We start from the raw sequence: 25,185 nt of genomic DNA on the forward strand, positions 1-25,185 counted from the left end.
ATTGCAAAGAGTCCATTACCCAAGGCTTGTGCCTAATGGCATAAACTTCCCAGAATGTTCCCATTGCAAAAATGTCTACAGTTGGGAGACTGTGAAGAGGGAGTCAGTGGGAGGGTGAGGATAAACTGCATGCTCATCAAACATCTGTTGCTGTCAGGAACTCAGCAAGGAGCTTTTTACAAAGGTCATCTCTGCAGAGTGGGTCTAATCATCCCTATTCCATAGATCAGGAGCGCCGCTGGTGTTTGAATTCCTGGCCAGGGAAAGGGCAGCGAGACACATCTGTGCCTCCCTTTGAAGGCAACTACAGGAGACATCAGAGGTAGGACTTAATGAGTTCTCTGCAAATTGACAAGATGAAGACGAACAACCAGGTGGGTAAAAGGGCAATACACAAAAGGAAATATCACAGAAACACACACCCATGGCTAATGAACATAGGCAAAGATGTCCCATCTTACTAGTAATTAGAGAAATGTAAAGTAAAATCACAAGATCACAAGATAGCTTTCTGCATCATTGGGCTGGCAAAACTGGCAACATTACCAAATATTGACAAGAACATGAAAGGATGAAACTCTTATCCTCTAAAAGATGCTAATGTGGAGAAAATGAGGGATTTTTCTAATATAGTCAAAGATACACCTACCCAAAGATGCTGCGATTTGACTCCCTAGATAACCTCTCAAAAATCCACACAAGAGAACATTACAAAAATCTTTACCACAGCACTATTTTTTTTTTTTTTTAGAGGAAGGGGGTGCAGGGAAAGGAAGAGAGAAGGAATCTTAAACAGACTCCATGCCCAGTGTGGAGCCTGTCTCCCAACCTTGAGATATGACCTGAGCCAAAATCAAGAGTCTGACGCTTAACTGACTTGAGCCATCCAGGTGTCCAACCACAACATTCTTTTTAAGAGAAAATATAAATTTGAAACAATGTCCAAAGGAGATGGATACATAAATTGCAGTACATTCATACAATGGAATATCCATACAGTAGTGGCCTTGCATGAACTAGAACTACACTTCTCAAAATATTTGCATATCATACTTTATATTGCTTAAGGGACACACACACACACACTCATCAGAAAGGTAAGCACTAAAGAAGATAATGAGTTTGGGCGGTGGGAGAGACACATATACAGGAAACTTGGTCATTGTGATTTCTGAGGCTGGGTCTTGCTCACATGACTTATGACTTGTTTTGAATTACTTAGCTGTTAACTATTGCATGATGCACATTTAAAAGGAAAATTTTAAATGTGAAAATCAGAGAAGAAGAATAAAGTATTGAATTCAGGAAGTTCCCGCATAAAACAGCAATTTTCTCATGACTGTAACAAAGCAAGCCTCGAAGCTCCATAAATAGTTTGAATTTCTTCCTCCCCTTTTCTCATTAGCAAACAATGTTATCAGGTTTCTCCAAATTTTTAAGGTAATTGAGAGCCTGCAATAATGTTTTGGTTTTCTGTTGTTTTTAATTATGAAGTTTATAATCACGCCCCACCTCTGCCCCCCATCAGTTCTGCCTTCAAAGCCATGTGGCTTGCTCTCCCTGTATCAGGAAACACACTTGGCATAGAAAACATCCCGCAAAGTCTTATGTTTCCAGTCCAGAGCCTCACCAGTAAAAGGAAATACCAGAAATGTCCCATAGGAGGTGCTGCAGGGAGGCTGGGGTGGCTCGTTGAAACTTCATAAGCTTTGGGGCAAGTATACTGATTGGACTTGGCACTCATGCCTGTATTCAAACTGTAAAAAAATAAGATACGATCCAAATTTGTGCATAAGGTAGAAACCTGAAACAGACAACGGGAATTAAGGAAAATTTGGAAATAACTTTTAACACTGCTTATAGTAGTTCTGTATGTGAGTCACCTGATGGTTTTCATAGTAACACCTTTGTTTTGTTTTGGGTGGGGGCTGAAGCCTTGCAAAATGTGTATGTACAGAGGAACCTCATTTAATGCTGATGTTAGGGAAAAGCAATAAAGATCTCCATTTATAGCTTAGCAAAGGGGTCCTCAAAGTGTGAGAGCCCTAAGGGTCCCCAAGATCTGTAAAATCGTTTTGATTTCACAGTAATATTCAGACCTTATTTATCTTTTAAATTCTCATTCTCTCTGCTGAGTATAGTGGACTTTTTCAGAGGCTGCCCAGCATGTTACATCCTAAGAGATGTGATAGAGAAGAAGGTATGGGAATCCAGCTGTCTTCTATTAGGTCACACACCAAAGACGTTTGCAAACACTAAGTAGGGGTATGAGGTAGAACAATATAACTTTTCTCAATAATTTTGTTTGTTTTGGCAAGTCTAGTTATTTTTCATAAGATGTACGCTATTTATGCTAACATTTATGTTAAGTTTATTGTTATTTAAAATAAATAAGAACGTAAATGTTTTACATGCTCTCCATTTTAATTTCTAATATAGTAACTATTGACAGATATAACCCACATAAACAAGCACTTTGGAATCCTCAATAATGTTTAAGACTGAAGAAATGTGCAAACAATCCACTGGCCTCGGGCCCATCACAGAAAGCGCTGCTGGTAATGCAGGTGCTGAATTCCTGGCCTGTTCCTCTGGTTGCCGCCTGCCTCACTGTGTCTAAAACCACAAAGACCACCAGATAGAGCTTGGCCGGGAATCTGCTGAATGGAGATGACATTTTATATGTATTTTCTAAGCCCCATTGCCCCTCAGGGGGATCTCTCTGGGCGTGTTTCCTGAGGGCTAGAGCAACAGTCCCGGCTGATATCATCTTATTTGGAAATTTCAGACAGGACCAGACTTCGTGCTCCAGGTAGTTCAGGATCACACTGGGATGTCTGCTCTACAGAAGTTGACAGCACGACTCAGGCAGATAAAGGCTATTCCTTGGAAGCCACGTGGGACAGCTTCCACTCTGGGGGCATTCTATATAGGCCAATAAGGGCATGTAATCAATGCTCAGATGAGGTTTGGAAAGGAAAGAATTCGTTTACGGGGATAATTCGGAATAGATTTAAGCAGACATGACTGCCCATGAAAGACTTGTTGGCTGCCAGAGAATCAGGTAACACGCCTTTAAACCCACTTCTTAGTGTGATGCCACCGGTTCCTTCCTACGCAACCCCTGGGGGAAGGTAGGCCCGCCCTGCCCACCGTGGCAAGGAAGTAGCGTGGTATGGAAACGCCTCGCCTGGGTTGGGTGCCTGTCCGCCGGATTCTCCACTTTCCAAGATCCTGCGCGTTCCAGTCCCGTCGGGCAGGTAGGCACCGGTTGGCAGTGTGCGGCTGAGCGAAGCGGGTGGGGCGCCGACCGCCGGAAAGGTGTGGAGGGAAAGGGGTGGCTGGCAAACATGTGCGCGACCGACCCGGAGGCCAGAGATCGGGACGCCGGGGCCGCCCCGGACCGGCTGGGCGACCTTGTGGGAGCGGGTTCCGTCTCTGGGCGAAGGTGTGCAGCTCCCGTCTATACCTGCCGGTCCGGCGGCGCTCCGGGTTCCTCTCTTTTCCTGCCGGCCTTTGTCAGGTTGGCCAAGCTGGCTTCTCCCAGGTGAGCCGGTGGTGGGGGCTCCGTTTGGACCGCCGGGCCCAGGGGGAGCCCGAGGCTAAGGACGCGCAGGGAGGCTACGCGCGACGCCGCGCAGGTGGGGATCCGGGGTGGGTGGCGTGTCTCCCACCGGGCGCAGGACGCAGACCCTGCCTCGCTGCCAGACAGAGGCGATGGCGCAACCCGGAGGCTGGGGGCCTCCCTCCTGCGGCCACCCTACCATGACTTTCTGGTCCCGGGGCCCCGGGCCTCCCAACCCCTCCCGCTGATCAGTCTTCCAGCCGGGATTCAGGAGGTTCGGGCGGGGAGGAGGGAGTCTTTGGGGGCACGTCGGGCTAATGTGGGACCAGAGTTGGAAGGCTCCCCACGAAGAAAGGGAAGGTCAGCGGCCTGGGTTAGGATCTCTGAGATTCATTGTCGCCGCCGTGCCCCATCCCCTCCCACCTTCTCTCTTCTGGTAGCCCAGCAGGGGGATGCTGGCCTTGGTGCTCTGCGGAGTGTCCCTCGCGCTTCCACCCTTTGTCCGAGCAGGTACGTTCGGCCGTCCTTGGGCCTCAGAGACCACCCTCACCTACCTGCCTCCCTGCGGCTCTGCGAGAGCCCCTGTGCAGACCCCTGGAGGATCGCATGACACCCGAACCTTGTGGTTACACTTACCCTAGGGGACCAGGCAGAATTCCGGCTGAACGCGGAAACAGCAAGTTTCAGTTCCCAGCATCTGATGCTCAGCCCCAGTGTCACGTTTGAGTTTTGAGATGACTTTGATGGGGATGGGGGTGGGGGAATAGGCAAATTTGGAAGCCTTGGGTCAAAATGCTCAAATGGATATAATACTATTTTACATGACAGAGGGTCATTTTATGACCCAGGGTAAAAACACGGAAACCATCAACACAGCAGATTTCTTCCAAGAAGAAACGCAGTTTCTTCAAAGCAATTCAGTAGAAACGAACTTTAAAATGAGCAGATTTTTTTCAACTGTTCTTTTGGGGATGGTATACTTACACCTTTTAGTGAAGACCGAGTGAAATAGTTGGGTGGCAGAGCAGAAAGAAATGGGACAAGGGGGGCTCAGAATAGGAACGTTTACTCTGAAGAAGGAGGATGAAGGGATTCAGGGTCTTACAAAAGAATGGACAGAGAGAAACCATTCCAAATGGGGAGGATGAGTCAGTGTGTTTTATGAACACATTTGAAGGACTTCCAATTATGCTTTCAAATCAGCAGACTATTTTAGGGAACTCTCACAGTGAGAAAACTCTCCAGTAAAATTTTAAGTTGGCTAGAAGATTAAAGAGGCATTTGTTAAAACTAATAACCAATAACGCTAGAGTTCTCTTTCATGATTTTCTCCCTTTCTTTCCCTAGATGCATGCAAGGATGTTAGTATGCAAAACGAGGCACCTTCAGCAGGCCAGCCTTTTGCTTTTAACTGTACGCACCCACCACTAACATCTGGGAAAGTACGTGTAACATGGTATAAATATCCTAACAAAATCCCAGTATCCAAAAACACACAGTCTAGAATTCACCAGGAGCAAAACTGGATTTTGTTTCTGCCCCTGACACAGGAGGACTCTGGGATCTACCAATGTGTTATAAAGTAAGTTTCTCATTTCAAATAGACCCCCCTCTCTCTCTGTCTCTCATATGTGTGTGTGTGTGTGTGTGTGTGTATGTAAAAATATATAATGTTACAGTTATATACATACACAATTCTTTTAGGAAAATTCTTAATAAACTCTTAATAAACATAGAAAATTCAGTGAGAAGAATAAAAGTTTTATAATTGTTACCAGATGGTTTCCAGTGAACATATTTTAAAACAGAACAGATTTATAAAGCAGTTGTTGGAACATGAGATGCATCTTTTCCCATTGAAATGAGGCCACAAGCCAGACCAGCTTAAAAACTTGTTTCTCCCAATATTATTGCTACCTTCTTTCTTGGAATTTGGGAAGTGTGTGTGACAGGCGGCACAACCAGATAGGAATAAACCTCCTTTGAGCACCTTTTTGTAAGGGCTCTGTGATAGGAACTTCACAGTGACTCAGCATCAGCTATGTTCCAGGCCCCATGATGAGCCCTGTGCTAGGAAGTAGTGTAGCTGAGTGGCACAGATCTGGTGGGAGACAGTTGAGCCTGGTGGGGGCTGTGGTGAGCCAGAAAGCATTTGTCCCACCAAAGGCAGTGGTCTATTCAGTTCAAGTCCATTTTCCAATTTTTCAAGGGAACCTGGAAATTGTGTGTGTGTGTGTGTGTGTGTGTGTGTGTGTGTGTGTGTAACTTTTCAGTAAGCTTTGTGTGTGTGGCTTAAATAAAACACATTCATGGATAAATTTTGCCTAAGGCCCTCAATTTTGTTACCCTCCCTTACTGATGTGCTCGTCAGTATTTGAATAACAAATTATTCAATAAATCAGAACCTTGATATTCCTATCTGTAAAATGTCAGCCTGATAGAGTTGAAGGGACAATTAGTTGAGATGATGTGTGAGGTCAGTACTCCAGAAGGGTGATTGTGTTCTCCCTCTGCTGCTTTGTCTCTGTGGTCTTTGCCTCTGCCTGTCAGTGTTACAGGAATGGGAGAGGTCATGAGCCCCTATTTCCTGGCTCCTTCCCAGGTGCTGACGTCTTGTGGTGGTCTGCTGTCTTGTGTGACTCTAGGTTATGAAGTAAGAGAGGGGGAGATTGTACGGCACACAAATTCCGTGAGGATGTCTAGGCTGGATTTGAAATACTTAAATCTGGGAGCTGTAAACGGGGAAAAGTAACCTTTCATAGAAGGTAGACATAGATGCTATCTGTCATGAAATAAATGTGAATTCTCACAAATCTTTAACATACAGAGATGATACATACTTAGTAAATTGTGTATTTTTACTTCGAAGTAATTTCAAATTTACACAAAATTTGCAAGAATAGTATAAAAAAATCCCATCTACCCTTTATCTAGATTCCTCTTATTTAACGTTTTGCCACATTTACCTTATAATTCTCTCTCTCTCTCTCTCTCTCCATATGCAACTGACCCTTGAACAACATGGGTTTGAGGTTCACAGGGCCATTTATACAGATATTTTTTGATAAATACGGTACATTACTATAAATGTATTTTCTCTTCCTTATGGTTTTCTTAACATTTTCTTCCTCTAGCTTACTTTATTTAAGAATACAGTATATAATACACATAACATACAGAATATGTTTTAATCCACTGTTTATGTAATCAGTAAGGCTTCTGGTCAATGGTGGGCTATTAGGAGTTCAGTTACAGGGGAGTCAAAAGTTCTATGCGGATCTTCAACAGCGCAAGGGATCCGGTGATGCCCCTAACGCCTGAGTTGGTCAAGGGTCAACTCTATATGTATATTTACATGCAATATTTTTTTCTAAACCATTTTTTCCAAAATAGTTTTTGGAGATTTCTCTAAATTTTGAGTTGTATGCATCCTTAGCCTGGAGTAAATCAGTGTGCTATTTGCTATCAACAAGAGTGTTCTCGTACATAATCACAGTATAGTTATCCTACCCATCATGCAATATTTTTATCTAATTCCCCATTCATACGCTAATTTTGTCAATTGTCTCGATTTTTCTTTATAATTTTTTACTTTCCTTTCTGGGAGAGGGTCCAGTCCGGCCTCATAAATCGCACTTGGCTGTCATGTCTTTTCAGTCTCTTTTCATCTGGAATAGTTCCTTGGTCTGTTCTTCACGACATTGACATTTTTAAGGAGTACAGGCCATTATTTTATATACTAGCCCTTAATTTGGGTTTGCCAGATATTTCTTCATGCGTAGGTTGAGGTTGAACCATCTCGGCTGGAGTACCATGTTAAGTCATTTGTGTCCTCTTCAGACAACACACTCTGAGGCTCACAGTGTCCATCTGCCCCTCACTGGTGCTGTTCAGCCTGATCCCTTGGCCATGGTGTGGTCCCGTGTTTCCACAATAGAAATCTTTTCTTTTCTTTTGTAATTAATGATTTCTGAGACACATCCTGCCTTGGCTGAGGTAGGGCGTTTGCACGGTATCTTAATGATGATTTGGCAAGATTGGAAGATGAACGGCTTCATTTGATTTGTGGTTGTTTTGAGTTTTCGAGGTTTCAATTTGTCATTTTCTTACAGCAGCACAAACACCTGTCACAGAATCCACGTAAACCTCACTGTGTTAAGAAAATACTGGTGTGGTGTTTCTGGAAATGGCCAGCTGATTTTATCAGATGAATACAGACAAATATTACGTGCTGGAAGGGATGACAGCCTTACCTGTCATCTGAACTTCCCACAGAGTTGTGTTTTGGATTCACTAAAGTGGTATAAGGTAAAACACAAAATGATTTTCCTATTGCTATTTTTCTTCTTCTTTAAAACTTACTTGCTTTTTGGTTCAAGTTGGATCTTTTAAGGCAGAATTGGTAAAGAGATTTGTGTACCTGAGACAGATTTGTTAGCCTATTGCTACTGATAATTTTACCCTGCTAATTATTGTTTTTAAAAATTAATGGTTATTACAGCTTTGTAATATTTTGTTACTTGTATTCACCATCTCCCCACAGTTACAGTTTTCAGACTCTCCTTGGTTATTCTTTTTTTTTTTTCTGAAGAGATTAATTAATTTGTTTGAATGTGTACTACTTATGCCCATGATTCAATAATCCCAAAGTATAAAAAGTCATCCCTGGCAAGTGCCCTCCCCACTCCTGAGCTCTGTTTGCCCTGGGCCCATCACACCTTTCCTAACCGGTGGCTGCTATGATTAGGTGCTTGCTTTCTCCGCATTATTTTTGTATAATGCTATACAAGCAAATGAAACTATACCCTTGTCCTTCCATTTTTTTTTTAAGGATTTTCACGTGTTTTTTTTTAAGATTTATTTATTTATTTTGAGAGACTGAGAATGAGAGAGAGAGAGAGAGAGAGAGCACATGAGAGGGGGGAGGGTCAGAGGGAGAAGCAGACTCCCCGCCAAGCAGGGAGCCCGATGTGGGACTCGATCCCGGGACTCCATGATCATGACCTGAGCCGAAGGCAGTCGCTTGACCGACTGAGCCACCCAGGCGGCCTGTCCTTCCATTTTTATGCAAACGGAGAATCCTAAACTCACCTTTCTGCAGCTTGTGTTTTCACCCTCCAACACTCCCTTTTCTTGGCTGTCCTGGCAGTTGATAATGTTTAAGACATAATCCGAGGCACAGGGGAGCACAGGATTCTTATTTAAAATTGGATTAGTTTTCCCGTAACTCTCTGCTTGTCAGCACTTGCCAATACAACCATCTGGGTGGTGAATTTTCTCTGGGGAAAGCTTTTTATCTGCCGATTCAGTTTCTTTAATGGAGATAGCCTTATGCCAGTTTCTTATTTCTTCCTGAAGGAGTTTTGGTAAGATTCCTTTTTTTTGTAGGAAATCGCTCATTTCATTAAATATTCCAGATACTCTGGCACCCAACTGTTTGTCATCTTTGCTCTTTTCATGTCTGTTTCTGAAGTAAGGTTCTTCTTTTAATCCCTGTTACAATGTATTTCTCTCTCACTCCTCACTTGATTAGTCTCATAAGAGAGTTGTCCATTCTATTTTTTTTTTTCAAAGAATCAAATTTTGGCCTTGTTCATCCTTTCTATTATGTGACTCGTGTTCATTTACTTTGTTTCCACTTTCCTGTCTCAAAAGGACCGTGGCAATGAATATCCTTATCCATGTCTTTTTTTTTTTTTAAGATTTATTTGAGAGAGTGTGTGCCTGCGCATGCATAGAAGGATGGGCAGAGGGAGAGAGAAAGAATCCTCAAACAGACTCCATGCTGAGCACAGAGCCCAAGAAGGGCTCGATCCCAGGACCCTGAGATCATGACCTAAGATGAAAAAGAGTCGGCCACTTAACCGACTGAGCCACCCACGTGCCCCTTATCCCTGTCTTTTAACGCACATTTGCCAGTGTGTGAGTTTTTTTGGGGTACATGCTGATTAGCCTTATAACTGTTAAGATTGTGGAGTATGTATATGAATAAAGTATTCAGTTTTATTGATGCTGCCAAGTTACTCTACAAAATTTTAAATTAGTTTATACTCTCCTGTGCAATATTCCGGGGTCCCTAAAACCTTAAGTGGGACTTTGTATTATAAGACTTACATTTTTAAAATTAGTTTGATGGGTACAATTGCTACCTTATTTTTGTTTTAGTTTGCTTTTCCTTAATTATTAGTGAGGTTGACCAACTTTTTCATACGTTTATTGACTGTTTTTGAATCCTCTTCTGAACTTGTGATTCATGTCTTTTGCTCTATATTTTTTTTTTCATTTTTTTTACCATTTCATTACTGACTTACAGGAGATCTTATATATTTATATATCCTGGGTACCAATGTTTGGAACAGTTTTCATTGAAGAATAGTATATGTATAGAAAATGCAGGAAGCATAATTGGACAAGCTTGATGGATTATCAGAAAGTGAATACACCTTTTGGCTACCCCTTCCATCTATCAAGGTCAAGAACAAAAATACTACTAGCACCTCAGAAGGTTCACTTCTGCCGTCTTCCAAAAACTATACCTCCCGAATCCCCTGACTTATAATAGCATATAAGCATATAATAGTTCATTTGCCAGCTTATGAACTTTATTGAAATTGAGTCCTATTGTATGTAGCATTTTGTGTCTGGCCTGCTTGGCTCAGTTGTAAACTTGTGAGAATCATCCTCTGAAGAGAGGATTGGTTCAGTCATTCTTTAGGGCCCTGCTTTTAGTGGTTCAACCAAACCACATGGCTTGGTCACATCCCAGATGACAACTAGAGAATTTGGTGGGGATGTTCCACATTGTCAAGTCTTGACTCTAGCTTTTGTCCCCTACATGCATAGATCTGTCAGAAGCACTGTCTTATCAGTTTGTCAGCCATCACCTTCAGAATAATTGGCGATAGTCAGTTCTAAACATCTACTGTTCCATTAATGAAAAGTTCATCTTGATCGAATTTAAAGCTACCACCTGTGCTGTCTCCACTTGCAACGCTAATACCTGGCCCTTAGGTATTAGCCTTAGTTCAGGAAGTTTCTACTGAATAGGTGGATGGCTTCCAAGTTCTTCCTACCTCCAGTATTTTCCCTTTTTTGTATCAACTATTGGGCTAATGGAAAAATTACACAGGTATTCATTTAATGTGTGTCAGGATGTATAATAAATGCTCTGCATACTCTCTCTCATTATCCTCTTATTAACATTGGCTCTGGCTACAATTTAATTATTTACAATAATCCTGTTCCAGGGGGCGCCTGGCAGGCTCAGTCGGTGGAGCATGTGACTCTTGATCTCAGGGTTGTGAGTTCAAGCCCCACATTGGGCGTGGAGCCTACTTGAAAAAAAAAAATCCCCTTACAGTATTCCTGTTCCGTTCAGAGGGTATTGGTTGCCAGGCCACAGTCCCCTCAGCCTCAGTTGGCTCTGACTGTGGCATTACCCATTTTTCAAGTCCTGCTTTGGCCTTCTCAGGATGTGGTGAGTCTCAGTTCCTCTCCGTGGCTTCTGTAGACTCTTCCTCAAGCATCCTGTCTCCCACCTTGTGGCCTTGCAACCATTATCTCATGGAACCAGTGTTAGGACCCTCTTGACCATAGGACTCTTCCGGAAATCTTTTCCTCTTGGCCCGGACTTGTTGTGGTCATAGATTTAAAAGTACTTGACATCTGTAGAAAGGTAGCTGTTTAGAATCAACTTTGTTACTACCTCAGTGTTAAGAGCGATGGATTTTTTTTTTTTTTAAAGCACTTGCTTGGGCTCTGCCTCTACTCACTGAATCAGATTATCCATGGGTGGGGTTCAGGCATTTTTATTTTTAAAATAATGCTCAGGGACGCCTGGGTGGCTCAGTCGATTGAATGTCCGACTCTTGATTTCAGCTCAGGTCATGAGCTCAGGGTCATGGGATTGAGCCCCATGTCGGGGGTCTGCATTCAGCCGGGAGTCTGTTTGAGATTCTCTCTCTCCCTCTTCCTCTGTCCCTCCCCCCTCAAATAAATAAATAATTCTTTTTTTAAAAAAATATTTTATCTATTTATTTATCAGAGAGAGAGAGAGAGAGAAAGAGCACAAGCAGGGGGAGCGGCAGGCAGAAGGAGAAGCAGGCTCTTTGCTGAGCAGGGAGCCCGACGTGGAGTTTGATCCCAGGACCCTGGGATCATGACTTGAGCTGAAGGCAGACGCTTAGCCGACTGAGCCACCCAGGCGTCCCAATAAATAATTCTTTTAAAAAAATAAATTAACTGCTCAGCTTGAGAAGATAGGAGGCTAGGAGCCAAGCCATATAAGGAGGAGAGATCCTTCTGAAACTGTCCCACCTGCTCAGATTCAGTGACCTCAGTTATGGCTCTATTTTTGCTACTATCTGGTTCTCAGACCTTGAGTTACTATTTGGGCTTCAGTGTTTTCTTCTGTCAAATGAGAGAGTTGGAATCAATTCTTCCAGGCTGTAGAGCTTCGTGTTTATCTGCCTGCAGCTGTGCTAGGAAATGCTTCCTGGAAGAGGTGACTGTTGCACTGCTTCAAGAATGAATCGCAATGAAGCCGTGGCAGGCAGAAGGGAGGATGGTAATTAGAAAAAAAACAAAACAAAAACCCAGCAGTTTCAAAGGTATCAGGTGAGAAAGAGAATGGTGTTTGGGGGCAATTGGTTAGAGTTTGGGGTCCATGTTAGAGTGGAGTAAGGTGATGCTAGGAAGTAGAGCGTGTATGCTCACCTACACGTAGCCTTTTCTCCACTTAAAAAGCATGTCAGTTACACCATTAGCATAATGACATGCTCAGCTTCTTTATGTGTTAGTCAAGTCCTCTCGGCACTGCAGTGAGTACATTGGAAGGGCTTGAGAGTGGTGGCATGTGGATCATTGAGGCTATTTCAGAAATTTAGTGAATGAGTGGGGACCGGGTAGGAGAGCATATGAAGTGGAACTGGTCGAATGAGGGGGAAGGAGAGGAGAGTCAGTGGAGGGAACTCGTTCCTGGTGGCCCCGCCCTTCTCTGGGATGTTAGGCGGACGTTTAGAAAGAGCGGCGGAGGTGAATACGTGAATGAGAGAGTCGAAGGCGAAGAATATCTGAGGTGAGGACCGTGAATTGGTGGTGGTGCCAAGAGGAGTGTCGATGTGATTTTCTCCTGTAGTGCTCATCGGGCTGCAGGCTTGTAGGAGAAGGATGATAGCACTGACATGGATGGGATTTTGCAGGCTGAACGTGCTGGAAGGATCAAGGGCGACAGTATTGAGGAACTGAAAGGGTGTGAGTAAAGTAATGGCCACAGGTTGGGAAAGGAAGTGATGCCTGAAGGAAAGTGGTCATTAAAACAAAACAGAGGGGCCAAGGGGACTGTATGTTCAAGATAACATAGAAAAATGAGTTTGAGAGAAAGTTCGGGTGGAAAACTATAATGAATATGGTGGATAGACGCTCACTATCCATGGTGAGCCTCTTTAAACTAGAGCGGCTATAAAGCTACAAAGTTAGAACCAAGCAACCCCAAACACACCCTGTGCTTTCCCCGAGTTGCCTGCAGCTGAGGTTCTGGATGTGATTCACTTTCTTCAGCTGGCTTCCCCAAAAGGCTTAAGTGAGAACAGTAGCTCTTCCTGCTTTTTCTGCTAGGCAGCATGGCCATGGGGATTTTCTGCAGCGGTGTTTCCGGGCCCAGGCCCTAGCTCTGTGGGAGCTGAGAGGCCGTGCATCTGCCTTCTGATGTTGTTGTTGGTGTGGCTTTCATTAGAGGTGACATGGCCTCACACACACTGGCTGCACCGTGGCAACCCCTGGTCTCTGACTAGCAGGTGTTGTGGTTCAAGGTCTTGAGTCCCACCTCACCACTGTGGTGGAGGGTAGTAGGTATCCTGCGAGCTAGGTCCGCAGTTTGGCTCTGGCTTAGATCTCACTCCTTGCGTACTTCTTAAAATTTTGTGAGCACCTAATACCTTGTGTTAAATCCTCTTCCACCTGGAACAGCCAGAATGCTTTGTGTTTTCTGCAACTAAATCCAGTCGGAGGGACATAGCCCCCTAGATTTGTTTTGAAGAGTAAATGAAATAATCCATCCATTAGCCCTTAGTTCAGCGTGGATGCATAGTAATTACTTGATAAATAAATATCAGGTATTATTATTTGGTGAAAATAAAAGAATGGAAGAGAAGGAATCATAAGAAGTGACGATCAGAATGGTATAGATGTTTTTGGGAATTTAGAGACATAGCAGTTCTGGATCATGACAAAGTCCAGCTTGTAGGTGGGAGAACTGGAGATGGAGAGGAGTATAGAGGTGGTCCTTGAAATTGAGGTGTTATGGAGGACAAGGTTCAGGTATTAAAATATCCATTCTCATAGATAGTGAAGTATTCACATTTGGAAATGCAGTGATGTCCCCAGGTTTTTTTTTTTTTTCCAATTCCAAATTACTTCCCAATATATTGATTTCTGCTTTGCCACTGTGCTAAATCTATATTTGCTGAGATCATTCTCAAAGGCAAATGGAATCATGTTATTCCCTTGCTGGAAAAGCTTCAATGTTCATCCCCTTTTCATTGTCTTCTGGGATTGGGCCCCTGGCTGCCTGACCTGTTCTATCTCCATCATCTCCTGTAAGCCCTGCACCTTAACCAGAATGCCCTGGGCTATTTTATGTCTCCAGCCAATGTCCATGCTGAGTCAAAAGTGTTCTTCTTGGTGCTTGAAAGACAAAATATATTAAAGTGTTGGCTGCTATTGGTATTAATATTTTAACTTTAAATCTTAATGAGACGTCGCCCACAAATTTTTAAATAAAAATCAAGGCCTTCTGAGAATTTAAACTCTAAAATGATGCTGTGGTGGATCATAGTAGAAGCAGCTTTAGTTACCATAAAGGGACAGAATGGCTCTTCAGCTATCAAGGCTGGGTTTTCATATGATTAAATATTTGTACATCTTGAGAGAAAGAATGAGTTGATCAGAAGGGACTGGTCAATGATGGAAACATAGAAGGGGAGGCCCAGGGATTGCCCCTCTCCAAGCTCTCTCCAGAGAAGTTTTCATAGTCAAGGACTCAATGCTTTTTGTTTGTCCCTACTCTAAAGAAGGTGGCACCACATTATTGGAATCTGATGCCTTCGCCCATCTGACTCTTACTAGTAATTCCCATTCTACTTGGTAAGCAATTGTCCAATTATAATCGGGTTTCCCAAATAGGGAATAATGTAAGACTTCTAGAAATTCGCATCATAAATAAACAAATGCTCATTTGGGCATGATTGCGTTTCCTCTTCCAAGGTGGATCCATTCACACTGTTCCAGTGGTGATGAATGGGCTCTGACGCTGAGCTAGCTACAGCTGACTCAGTGATGAGAGAGCTGGACACTTGGGCAATTAAATTTTTTATTAGGGGTTATGAGTTTGTCTTCTATATTAGAATTGTGAGCTTTCTAAGGACAGGGACTCTATCTTATTCCTGCATGACAGAGCCTCTCACAGCCTAGCAAAGAGCAGAAACCTGAATGCTTGAATGAATAAGCAGCCTCAATAATCCAGAAACTCACTCTGTAGAGGGGCACTTTCCAAAGAAACTTTTTTTTTAAGATTGTATTTATTTATTTGAGAGAGAGATAATGAGAGAGAGAGAGCATGAGAGGGGGGAGGGTCAGAGGGAGAAGCAGACTCCCCGCTGAGCAGGGAGCCCGATGTGGGACTCAATCCCGGGACTCCAGGATCATGACCTGAGCTGAAGGCAGTCACTTAACTAACTGAGCTACCCAGGCTCCCCACCAAAGAAATGTTTTGAGAGAGGGGGAAAAGTTTTGAGAGAGTTCAGAAGTGGGTCTATGAGATGGAAGGAGCATGGGAATGTGAGCTGCTGACTGTGTCCTGCCCAGTGGATGGTGAGGTCTGCCCTGGGAGTGGTTGCTGAGGATGACAAGTGAGAAAGGCATTCTTGAGACTAACCAGGCCTCAAGTTGGTTTGGCATGAGGTTGTTCTTGTTGATGCAGTGGAAGCAAGGGTGATGTAACAAGTTACGTGACGTCTGCCCATAAGCCTAGCCAGCATACTTTGACTGTTGTTCAGGCCTCCAAGCAGAATGTTCTTGAAGAATTATTTTGGACCTCTGTAAAGTCCGACCCAATAGGTGGAGAAGGTGTATTTGGGCCTGGAACACAGCGGAAGCAGTCATTAATCACCTGGGCTTGCAGTCTTGGCATAGGGCCTTGGTGCCATGAGATGGTGGTCCACTGGGAGATATAGGCCCCTGTAGGTGGAGGGCTTTCCTGCCTGTTCACACCCTCCTACCACACTCCTTTGTGGGCCCATGCAATCTTCCTCTGTGTGGTCTGCCTTCTAGCTCACGTAGGCCTCTTTCCTTTCAACTTCCATTAGACTTAATATTTATAGTACTCACTGTAGCCTGTAACATATTCTTTGTCAAATCTATAGATATCTATCTATCTATTTTTCTATCTACCTATTGATATCTATAGATATAGATATCATCTTCAGTTAGATTATAAGTTACCCTGGGGATCACTTACGTTTCTTGCATCTCCCTGCGGTTCATAGGATGGTGCTAACTAGAAATGTAACTGATACACCAAAATACTCTTTGAATTAATTTATGTATGTACGTATATTTTTGTATTTAGGGCTGTGAAGAGATTAAAGGAGAACGGTTTATTTCCTGGGAAACAAAGCTGTCAGTGAGCAATGTTTCAGCAGAGGACGGAGGGAGCTACGCGTGTCAAGCCCGACTGACACACACAGGGAAACAGTACACCGTTTTAAACAGCATCACTGTGAATATTGGTAAGTATGCTCATATCCATCGCCTTGGCTTCCTCTTGGCTTTGCGCGAGATGGCTGGCTTTTTGGGCAGCAGTGATTCCTGATCTTGATTTTTTTGAGGGTCTGCAGGCTCTCAGACTTGCCATTGTTAGAATCAGAGGGTAGAAAGAAGAGGGCAAAAAGCATGAGCAGTTTCATTTCCTCATCTGGAAAAACAGAATACCTAACACTCTTGGTATGAAAATTAAATGAGAGCATGTATGTAAAGTGGGTACTGGGGTGCCTGGCAAAGTATAGGTGTTCATCTAGTGGTAGATATTATTGTTACTCTTATTTCCTTCAGCCATCATTGGTGTGACTACTTTGGTGGGCCATTCCAGGTTTGCCCCTCACCCCCCCCCCGCCCCCGCCCAGGGCATGCAGAGTTCAAGGTCTCTGAACTGGGCTCCAGGATACTTGATGCTCATGGGGCATCAGCTCTCAACCCAGAGCAGCCAGTTTGCTTGAACATATGACCTGGAGTTGAAAACAGAATCTTCAGGGTAGAAGGAACCCTAAAGATAATTTAGCTTAAGCCATTAATTTTATAGAGACCCAGGAGGGGGTGACTTAGGAAGCTTACAAAGCTGGTTAGTGACAGAAACAGGGCCAGGACAAAGGCTTTCAGTGCCCAGATGAACATCATTTCTTCTCAACACATTCAGCAAGGAGTTCTTGCTACGTTGCCTTTTGCTCCTTTGTCAGTAGACAGTTGTCTTCTATGTTGACTCATCTAAACGGAAAGAACTGAAAACTGAATATTTCTTTGACTTGGACCATCATGTCTGTCAGACTTCATTGTACTGGGTGGTACCTAGCAATTTCTCGATGGTGTGGCTCTCTTGGGGCATGAGTCCAGCATGGGTGGCTTCTTGCTTCCCACCCAGAACTCTTTAATTAAGAAAATTAATTGTATCACATTTCATGATTTTTATGCTCTTGGGTTTTATGTTACCTGTTATCTCTCCAGATGTAGGCAAAGAAGATCTTTGTCTTGTTCACAGTTGAATCTCCCACACCTAGCCCCTGGACTAGACTAGGCACAGACCCATTTAATAACTGAATGGTTGATGACTTATCATGCTTAGTTTTCCACTGGTAGCTGGAGGAATTCTTTGAAAGGCAAAATGAAGACTACCTCAAGTAAATCCCATAAGGGATTCAAGAGGTCATTGAGTTCAATAGTCTATATTTCATGTCGTTGCAATAAGCACTTATTTATGATCTAGTATATGCCCCAATTGTTGGAACCTGATAACTAAAAACTTAAAAAAAAAACCCCATCATTTCTTCTATTGAGAAGCTCTCAGCCTGGTGGTAGTGGAGTTAGAGATATAAATGAATCATTTTCACATTATGTAGTAAGGATAGAGTTATAAATAGAGTTATAGATAGTGTCTGGGGGACCAGGGAAAGAATCAGAATTAGCCACAGGGGTGGCAAGTAAATTGTCTTGGAAGGCTTCCAAGAGGAAATGGCTTTTCAGCTGCATTTTGAAGGATGAATCAAATTTATAAAAGTGAAGAGTGAGGTAGAGCAGAGAGAATACTATAAGACAAAGCATAGCAGTGTCTACCAGCATAGTTTGTATTGGACCTAAAACTAATTTTGTTAGAGCAAACGTAAGCATGAGGTAAGGAGTGGTGGGAGCTGGGGCCATGGAGTTAAATAGGGTCAAGGTTTAGGGGGCCAATTACATGTAGGCTTTACCATGCAGCCCCTGAAGAGCCCTTGGATGCAGAGCAATGAGGCTGTGTTTGTGATGGACAAGACCAGTCTTGAGATGGTTGAGCAAGAGTTGAGGAGGATCTTGAAGCCTGTAGGCCACTTTGGCAGCTGCTGCAATACCCAGTATTGATAAAAGTGCTGATAATCTGAACTTGAGTGGAAGTGGCAGGGGATTCTTCTTCGGGCAGTAATTTAGTGGCTCTCTACTGAGTGCCTAATAAGGCCAGGTTCTGCACTTTGTAGAGAGAAGGAGGAAAGCCGCCATGATCACCCCTCTGATGGAGCCTTAAAGTCTGAGCAGGGAAGGGAGGCAGAGATAAATCAGATAATCTGCTAGTGAGTCGTGTAATAACCAAGGAGATGAATGCCATGAAGGAATGGAAAGTATAAGACTGAACAGACAAGGACCTGTTGAGAAGGCAGAGGGTCAGGGAAAGCTTCTTGATAATAGTGACGCTGCCGGTCAGGACGCATTAACTGAGTGATGGAGTGGGCAAGATTTTTCCAGATTGAAGGAGCCCTTTGACAAAATAGACCGTGGTATGTGTGAATGATGGGAAGTAGGCAGGGGGGCCGGAGCAATGCTGAGTGGGTAGGTCATTTGAGGCAATGAGGCTGGAGAAGTAATCAGGGCCAAGAACTGGTAGGAGCATGCAATCCAAAGCAGAGAGTATGGAGTTTATTCTATGAAGAGTGGTACGCAGCCAGAGGGATTGAGAGCAGGAGAGTGGCACGATGTAACTTACATTCCAGAAAGCTCAGCATGGCTGCTGTGCACAGAACGATCCCTATAGAGTTAGGAGTGGCAGGGAGGAGGCAGGTACAGAAATGCAGGTGAGATATCAGGTAGGCACAGGCAACATGGTGGCACTGAAGAGGGATACATGTGGATGGATTCAAGGCTTCTGAGGAGGTAAATCCCACAGGGGTTGGTGTTGGATTGAATATGGGATAAGGGATGAGGCAAAGTTAAGGGAGCTAGGCCTTTTGGTATATGCAACAGACTAGATGATGATATTATTCAACGAAATAGTGTAACTCTGGAGGAAAACTGGATTTAGGAGTGAGATCATGAGTTTGGTCATGGGTAAGCTGAGTACTTGGAGGTGCCCATGTGGAGATATCAAGTTGGCCTGGTCCTGGTCTGGAGAAAGGTCTGGAGATGCAACTTTCAAAGTCCTTGTCCTTTAGATGGTCATGGAAGAAGTGGATATGAATAAGAGCACAAATGAAAGACCAGAGAGTGGAAAATAGAGGGTTTAGCCATGAAGAAGGATGTGCACACAGAGAAATGTTAAGAGCTGAAATTAGTTTGGTCTCATGATTGATAATTTGAAGAGGTGAGAAGAACTGTTGCCTAGAGTGACTTCCAGATTTGAGCTGTGTGTGATCTAGTGCAGAGTGGTACATCACTGGCCCGTGATGACCTCTGTTTGGGACACACTGAACTTGAATCGTTTGTAGAATGTGCACATAGTATTGTCATTATACAGGACACATGTTTTTGCATTTTCCTAGCTTCCCTCTTATAATGTCTCTGCATCCCACCCCAAATATAGAGGACGAATGTGGAGCTAGGTAGGTGATTGCTAGATGTTGGTGGGCAAATGGGGGAAGGGAAGAAGTGGAGAAAAACAGAGGGCTGGGAAGTCAACACAAGGAAAGACAGTCTTACAGCAGGGTGAAGGAATGGAAGAGCCGAGGAAGGACAGAAGACGACAGGATGTAAAGAATATGGAAAAGCAGGGATGGAGGATGGAGCAGCGGGACCGAAGATAAAACATTGGCTCATGCTCTCTCTCTATCTGGGACCTAAAACGGAGCTTGGCTTAGAGCCACTGTTTACAAACTGTATTTGGATTATTAGGTAATAAGATTTTATTACACGATCTCGTCAGTTTATATTTATACCGAATATAGAACGGCGAAGCGAACTCTCCTGGTAGCCCAGCTTTTAGGGTTTTCCCTTAGCATTCAATTATTTCTGGCTTAAAAATATGCATTTATGAAGTGGTAGTTTATCGCGCCATGAGTTTTTGTCTTTCCTTGACTCATGCTTATTAAAGGCCTGCTCAGTGCCACGTTTTCTTTGCACTGTCATTGGATATATAGGTGGGAATGTATCATACATGATTCTAATGCAATTTCATGTGGGTATGATTTCTTAGCAGAAACAAATGGATATGCAGGAAGAATTCCTAAAATCATTTATCCAAAAAACAATTCAATTGAAGTACAACTTGGTGAGTAAAATTATCAAAGCTGTTGAAATCACTAAGGGCAGATTAATACACATATTTAATATAAAACCAGTTAAATTTCATTGAATGTCCTAAAACTTGACAAAGCATTTTAAAAATTCATGTTGAAAAATGTTGGAAAAATTTAGCAAGAAAATAACTGAATAGAAGAAATAGAGATCTTTTCTAGTGAATAGTAAAGTATGTTTAATTATAAAGCAACAGTACGTAAATACTGGTATTTATATACAAATAGAAAGATTAAAGCAACATAATGGAAAATAATAAGCATATCCTACAATATACAACAGTTTGGTAAAGATTTGTGGCATTTAAAAATGCATAGAGAGAGATACAGTATATGTGTGATATTAGTGTAACTTTTTAAATGTGAAGAATATGTATTTCATTCTTTACCTCATATCAGACATAAAAATACATTTTTGATGAATCAAAGAACTCCATATAAAAATAAACCCACAGAAGTACCATTAAAAACTGAGATAAATTTATATCTAACCTCAGAATGATGTACTTTCTACACATAAAATCAGTGGAAGAAATTACAGAAGATTAAAAGTTAGACTCACATAAAAACTGTAACTATCTGTATACAGGAAAAATGGTAAAGTGAAAATGTGAATCACAAACTAGGAGAGAATGTTTGGAACAGAGACATCAAAAAACAGGTAATATCATTAAATACCAACAAACCAAGGACAAGGAATAATCCAAAAGAGGCAAATGAATAATTCACAGAAGAAAAAAAAAGACTAACAAAATATGAAAATATATTCATCCACAGTGAAAGAAATGTACACAAAAAATGATATGCATCTATGAAATTGGTAAGGATTAAAAATGTAAATACCAAATATTAGCAAGGATAATATAGAGGGTGTTCTAATACATTACTGGCTATGAATATGAGCGCTCCCTTTAAAACATTTGTGTTTAAAGCTCTCCAATGGTTTCCCATCTCACTCAGTGAATTAAATTCCCACTCACTTGAATAAAATTCAAAGTCCTTGCATTCCCAACATGGCCTTCCATGGTTGACTTCCCCTTGCCAGTGCTCACACTGGTAAGCTCGCACTTGATACCCCTGGTACACTTGCTGTTCCTTGAACATCCCAAGCACACCTCCACCTCAGGGACTTTGCACTTGCTGTTCCTTCTATTTGAAATGCTCTTCCCCACACAGCTCCATGGTCCCTTCTTTCACTTCCATCAGGTCGCCAATGAATGTCATCTCACTTGACCACCACATTAAAACAGCACACCTCTGGGGTGCCTAGGTGGCTCAGATGGTTAAGCATCTGATTTCTGCTCAGGTCATGATCTTAGGGTCCTTGGATTGAGCTCCACATCGAGCTGAGCGGGAGCTTACTTCTCCCTCTGCCCCTCACTCTGCTCATGCTCTCTTTCTTGCTCTCTCTGAAATACATAGATAACATCTTAAAAAACAAAAAGTAGCACACCTCACTCACCATCATGTTCTATCCCCTGAGCTCTCTCTATTTTTGCTAAAGTACTTATCACTACCTCACATATTTTGTCCTGGTATCTCTAATTCTATTTGAATCAATGCTCCTTAGGAGCAGGCTTTTTGTCTGGTTTGTTCCTTCCTGTATCACCAGTGCTCAGAACAGTTTCTAGGACACAGCAGATGCTCAAGAAATAGTTGCTAAATAGCTAAATAAATGAATGGACTGGTATAAACTTTGTAGAAGGAAATGCCAATATGCATTCAGAACCTTCACAAATAACTTTTGACTCAGTAAATTCTAGATGGTAAACCACATATAACAGAAACAGACCCCCAGGGCCCCAGAGATAGATAGATAGATAGATATTAATTTTGCTTATTATATGCAAGAAAGGAAAAGACATGATTGCCGTTTTCAAAAGACAACTGCAAACTTTTTAAAAAGGACCACATCAGCCCGGTGATGGGTATTAAGGAGGGCACGTACTGCATGGAGCACTGGGTGTTATACGAAAACAATGGATCATGGAACACTACATCAAAAACTAATGATGTATTGTATGGTGACTAACATAACATAATAAAATTTTAAAAAATAATAAAAAAATAAAAATAAAAAGGACCATATCAGATTCGAAAAAGAACAAATAAAATATCAGAATTGACAAGTACAGTAACCAAAACCAAAAACTCAATAAAGGGTTTAATGGCATATGAGACATCTGAAAAAAGGGTTACTGAACAAAAACACATAGGTCAGGAGGAAATGCCTATGATTAAGCACAAAGAGACAGAAGAATATGAAGTACAGAGGTTAGAGAGAGAGGATACCCAGAGCTAACATGTATGTAATTGCAATCCCAGAAGAAAGAGAAAAGAGAAAATGGGAGCAGAGGCAGTATTATTTAGGTGATAATCTGAGAATATTCCAAACTGATAGACACATTAATCCAAAGACGCCAGAAGCTAAGGAGACTCGGCAGGACAAATAAAGGCAAACCTATACCTTGAAATACCAAAGTGAAACTGCAGAAAAACAAAGGAAAATATCTTAAAAGTTAGGGAAAAAAGGAAAAAAAATCCTCTGTGTGCAACAGTAAGTTCACTGTTTGAATTTTTGATGGAAATAATGGAGGTTGTCTGCTGAAAAAAAATGCTAATTTTATAGTCAGTGAAAATACGACAAACTAAAAATGACAGAATTTGCTAACCACAGTCTTACACTAAAGGAGCTACTACAGTGTTCTTTAAGCAGGAGGAAATGTTTCTAGATCGTGAATCAGCTTTGTAGGAGGGAAGGAAGGAGTGAATGTTGGCATAAATATGTGAATAAATCCAAATGAATCTTGACTGAATGAGGCAATAATGAGGACGGTTCTTCATGGAGTTTAAAATATATATGAAATTAGAATTCACAACTGCATTTGCCTGTCTGCTGGGAGAAGGTTAAATGCAATTGCATCCTAATATGTTACATTCTCTTAGAAGACAATAGAAATAATCAATAATATCAGATTTTGATAAGTTTGAGGATCTATGCTTTAATATTTAGGGTAACACTAAAGTAATAATAATTTCAAAAATACAGCTTTATATGGAATAATAAAAAATAATCAAGAGGAAGGAAGAAGGAATCTGAAAGAAGGAATCAAAAGACAGCAAGAAGGAAAAGACAGATATAAGACAGATGCTACAAATAAAAAATATACATATATAAGATAGTTGATTTAAACGTACGTATATCACCGATCACAGGATGGACTAAATGCTCCAAATAAAGATTGTCATACTGGATTTGAAAGAAGATATCAAAACTCTGGGCTGTTTACAAGATGCTGGAAGAGAAAAGACTAGAAAATGGTATATGCTATAAACACTAACCAAAATAAAGTTGGTATAATTATACTAATATTAAAGTAGATCTGAAGGCAGAATGCATTATTAGAGGCAAACAGAGATACTTCATAATGATTAAAAGTTCAATGGTGAACCTGTAGATACATAATAACATGGCCTTAGAAGTGTGTGTGTGTGTGTGTGTGTGTGTGTGTGTGTGTGTGTACACGTGCAGAAAGAGAGAGAGTTAGTTCAGGATTACGGAAGAAAGTAAGTCCATACTAACAGTGGAATAATAATAATGACACTTTGCAAGGTAGCTGGTAGAACAAGGCAAACAGAACACCCTATCACGACAAACAAAATGTGCCCAACAAATGGCCTAATATTCATATTATAGAGCCCTGAGCCCAACTACTACAGATTACACATTCTTTCTAAGCACAATGAAGTGTTTAATAAAGGGACACCTGGGTGACTCAGTGGTTAAGTGTCTGCCTTCAGCTCAGGTCATGATCCCAGGGTCCTGGGATTGAGCCCCACATGGGGCTTCCTGCTCAAGCGGGGAGTCTGTTTCTCCCTCTCCCTCTGCCCCTCCCCCAGCTCGTGCTTGCTCTCTCTCAAATAAATAAAATCTTTAAAAAGAAATAAAAAAAAGAAATGTTTAATAAAATCCACCATATGTTGGGTTATAAAACTAGTCTCAACAAAATCCAACAGATTGAAATCATATAAACTGTATATTCTCAGACCATAAGACACTGAAGTTGGAAATAAGCAATAAGAAGACAATTAGAAGAACTGCATAGGTTGGAAAACAGTCAAATAAAAGTCCCTCCAGATAGCCCATGGATAAAAATAGAAATCAAAAAATAATTTGACAATGAATACTCATGAAAAGATTACACCGAGGTTGGCGGGATACAAAGATTTGATCAGAACGTACTTGATAGTCTGAATTAGAAAAGGAAGCTAGTTGAAATATCCATGAGCTGCACGCTCACCGCTGAGGACAGAAAGAGAAGCAAAATAAATCCAACAGAAATGGAAGACATGAGGTGAGCAGTAATAGCAGAAAATAGTGAAATAGTAAATGAACATGCAATTGAGTGATTAACAGAGAAAGAAGTTCGTTGTTTGAAAAGTAGAATGTGATTGCTAACCCCCTGAATGATTCAGAAAAGAGGGGGCACAATCTGAAGGAAAAAGAGGCCATCACCATAGATCATATACACATGAAAAAGGTCATAAAAGAATATTCTGGAAAACCTAGTGCCAAACAATTTGAAAATCTAAAAGAAATGGGCAGTTTCCATAAAAATCAGCACAAAGGATCTGGCACAAGAAGATACAGATTTCAGAACAGACATATGACCAGAAATGTAAAATCTTACCACAAACAGAATTCTAGATGCACTTGGCTTTACTAGTGAACTCTACAAAGCATTTAATAAAGAAATTTGACGGATTTAAACAAATTTTTTCGCAAAGTAGAAAAAGAAGAAATAGTCGTTAACACATTTT

General features: G+C 41.8%; 1 protein-coding gene across 1 annotated transcript in view; it reads left to right on the forward strand.

The window, feature by feature from the left end:
• Positions 1 to 356: 356 nt before the first annotated feature.
• The window catches only part of IL36R (interleukin 36 receptor), a 40,979-nt gene continuing 16,150 nt past the window's right edge, over positions 357 to 25,185 (forward strand). Inside the window, exons 1-8 of the mRNA XM_088026632.1 lie at positions 357 to 374; positions 3,093 to 3,547; positions 3,590 to 3,839; positions 4,006 to 4,075; positions 4,913 to 5,147; positions 7,678 to 7,873; positions 16,191 to 16,350; positions 20,265 to 20,339. Of these exons, the coding sequence (XP_087882758.1) occupies positions 357 to 374; positions 3,093 to 3,547; positions 3,590 to 3,839; positions 4,006 to 4,075; positions 4,913 to 5,147; positions 7,678 to 7,873; positions 16,191 to 16,350; positions 20,265 to 20,339 (1,459 nt within the window). The remainder of the gene's footprint in view (positions 375 to 3,092; positions 3,548 to 3,589; positions 3,840 to 4,005; positions 4,076 to 4,912; positions 5,148 to 7,677; positions 7,874 to 16,190; positions 16,351 to 20,264; positions 20,340 to 25,185) is intronic.

This window comes from Eumetopias jubatus, unplaced genomic scaffold (assembly GCF_037043125.1).
Source record: "Eumetopias jubatus isolate StellerSeaLion01/CBP00866 unplaced genomic scaffold, mEumJub1_p1.0 scaffold_9, whole genome shotgun sequence".
In the NCBI taxonomy this organism is placed as follows: domain Eukaryota; kingdom Metazoa; phylum Chordata; class Mammalia; order Carnivora; family Otariidae; genus Eumetopias; species Eumetopias jubatus.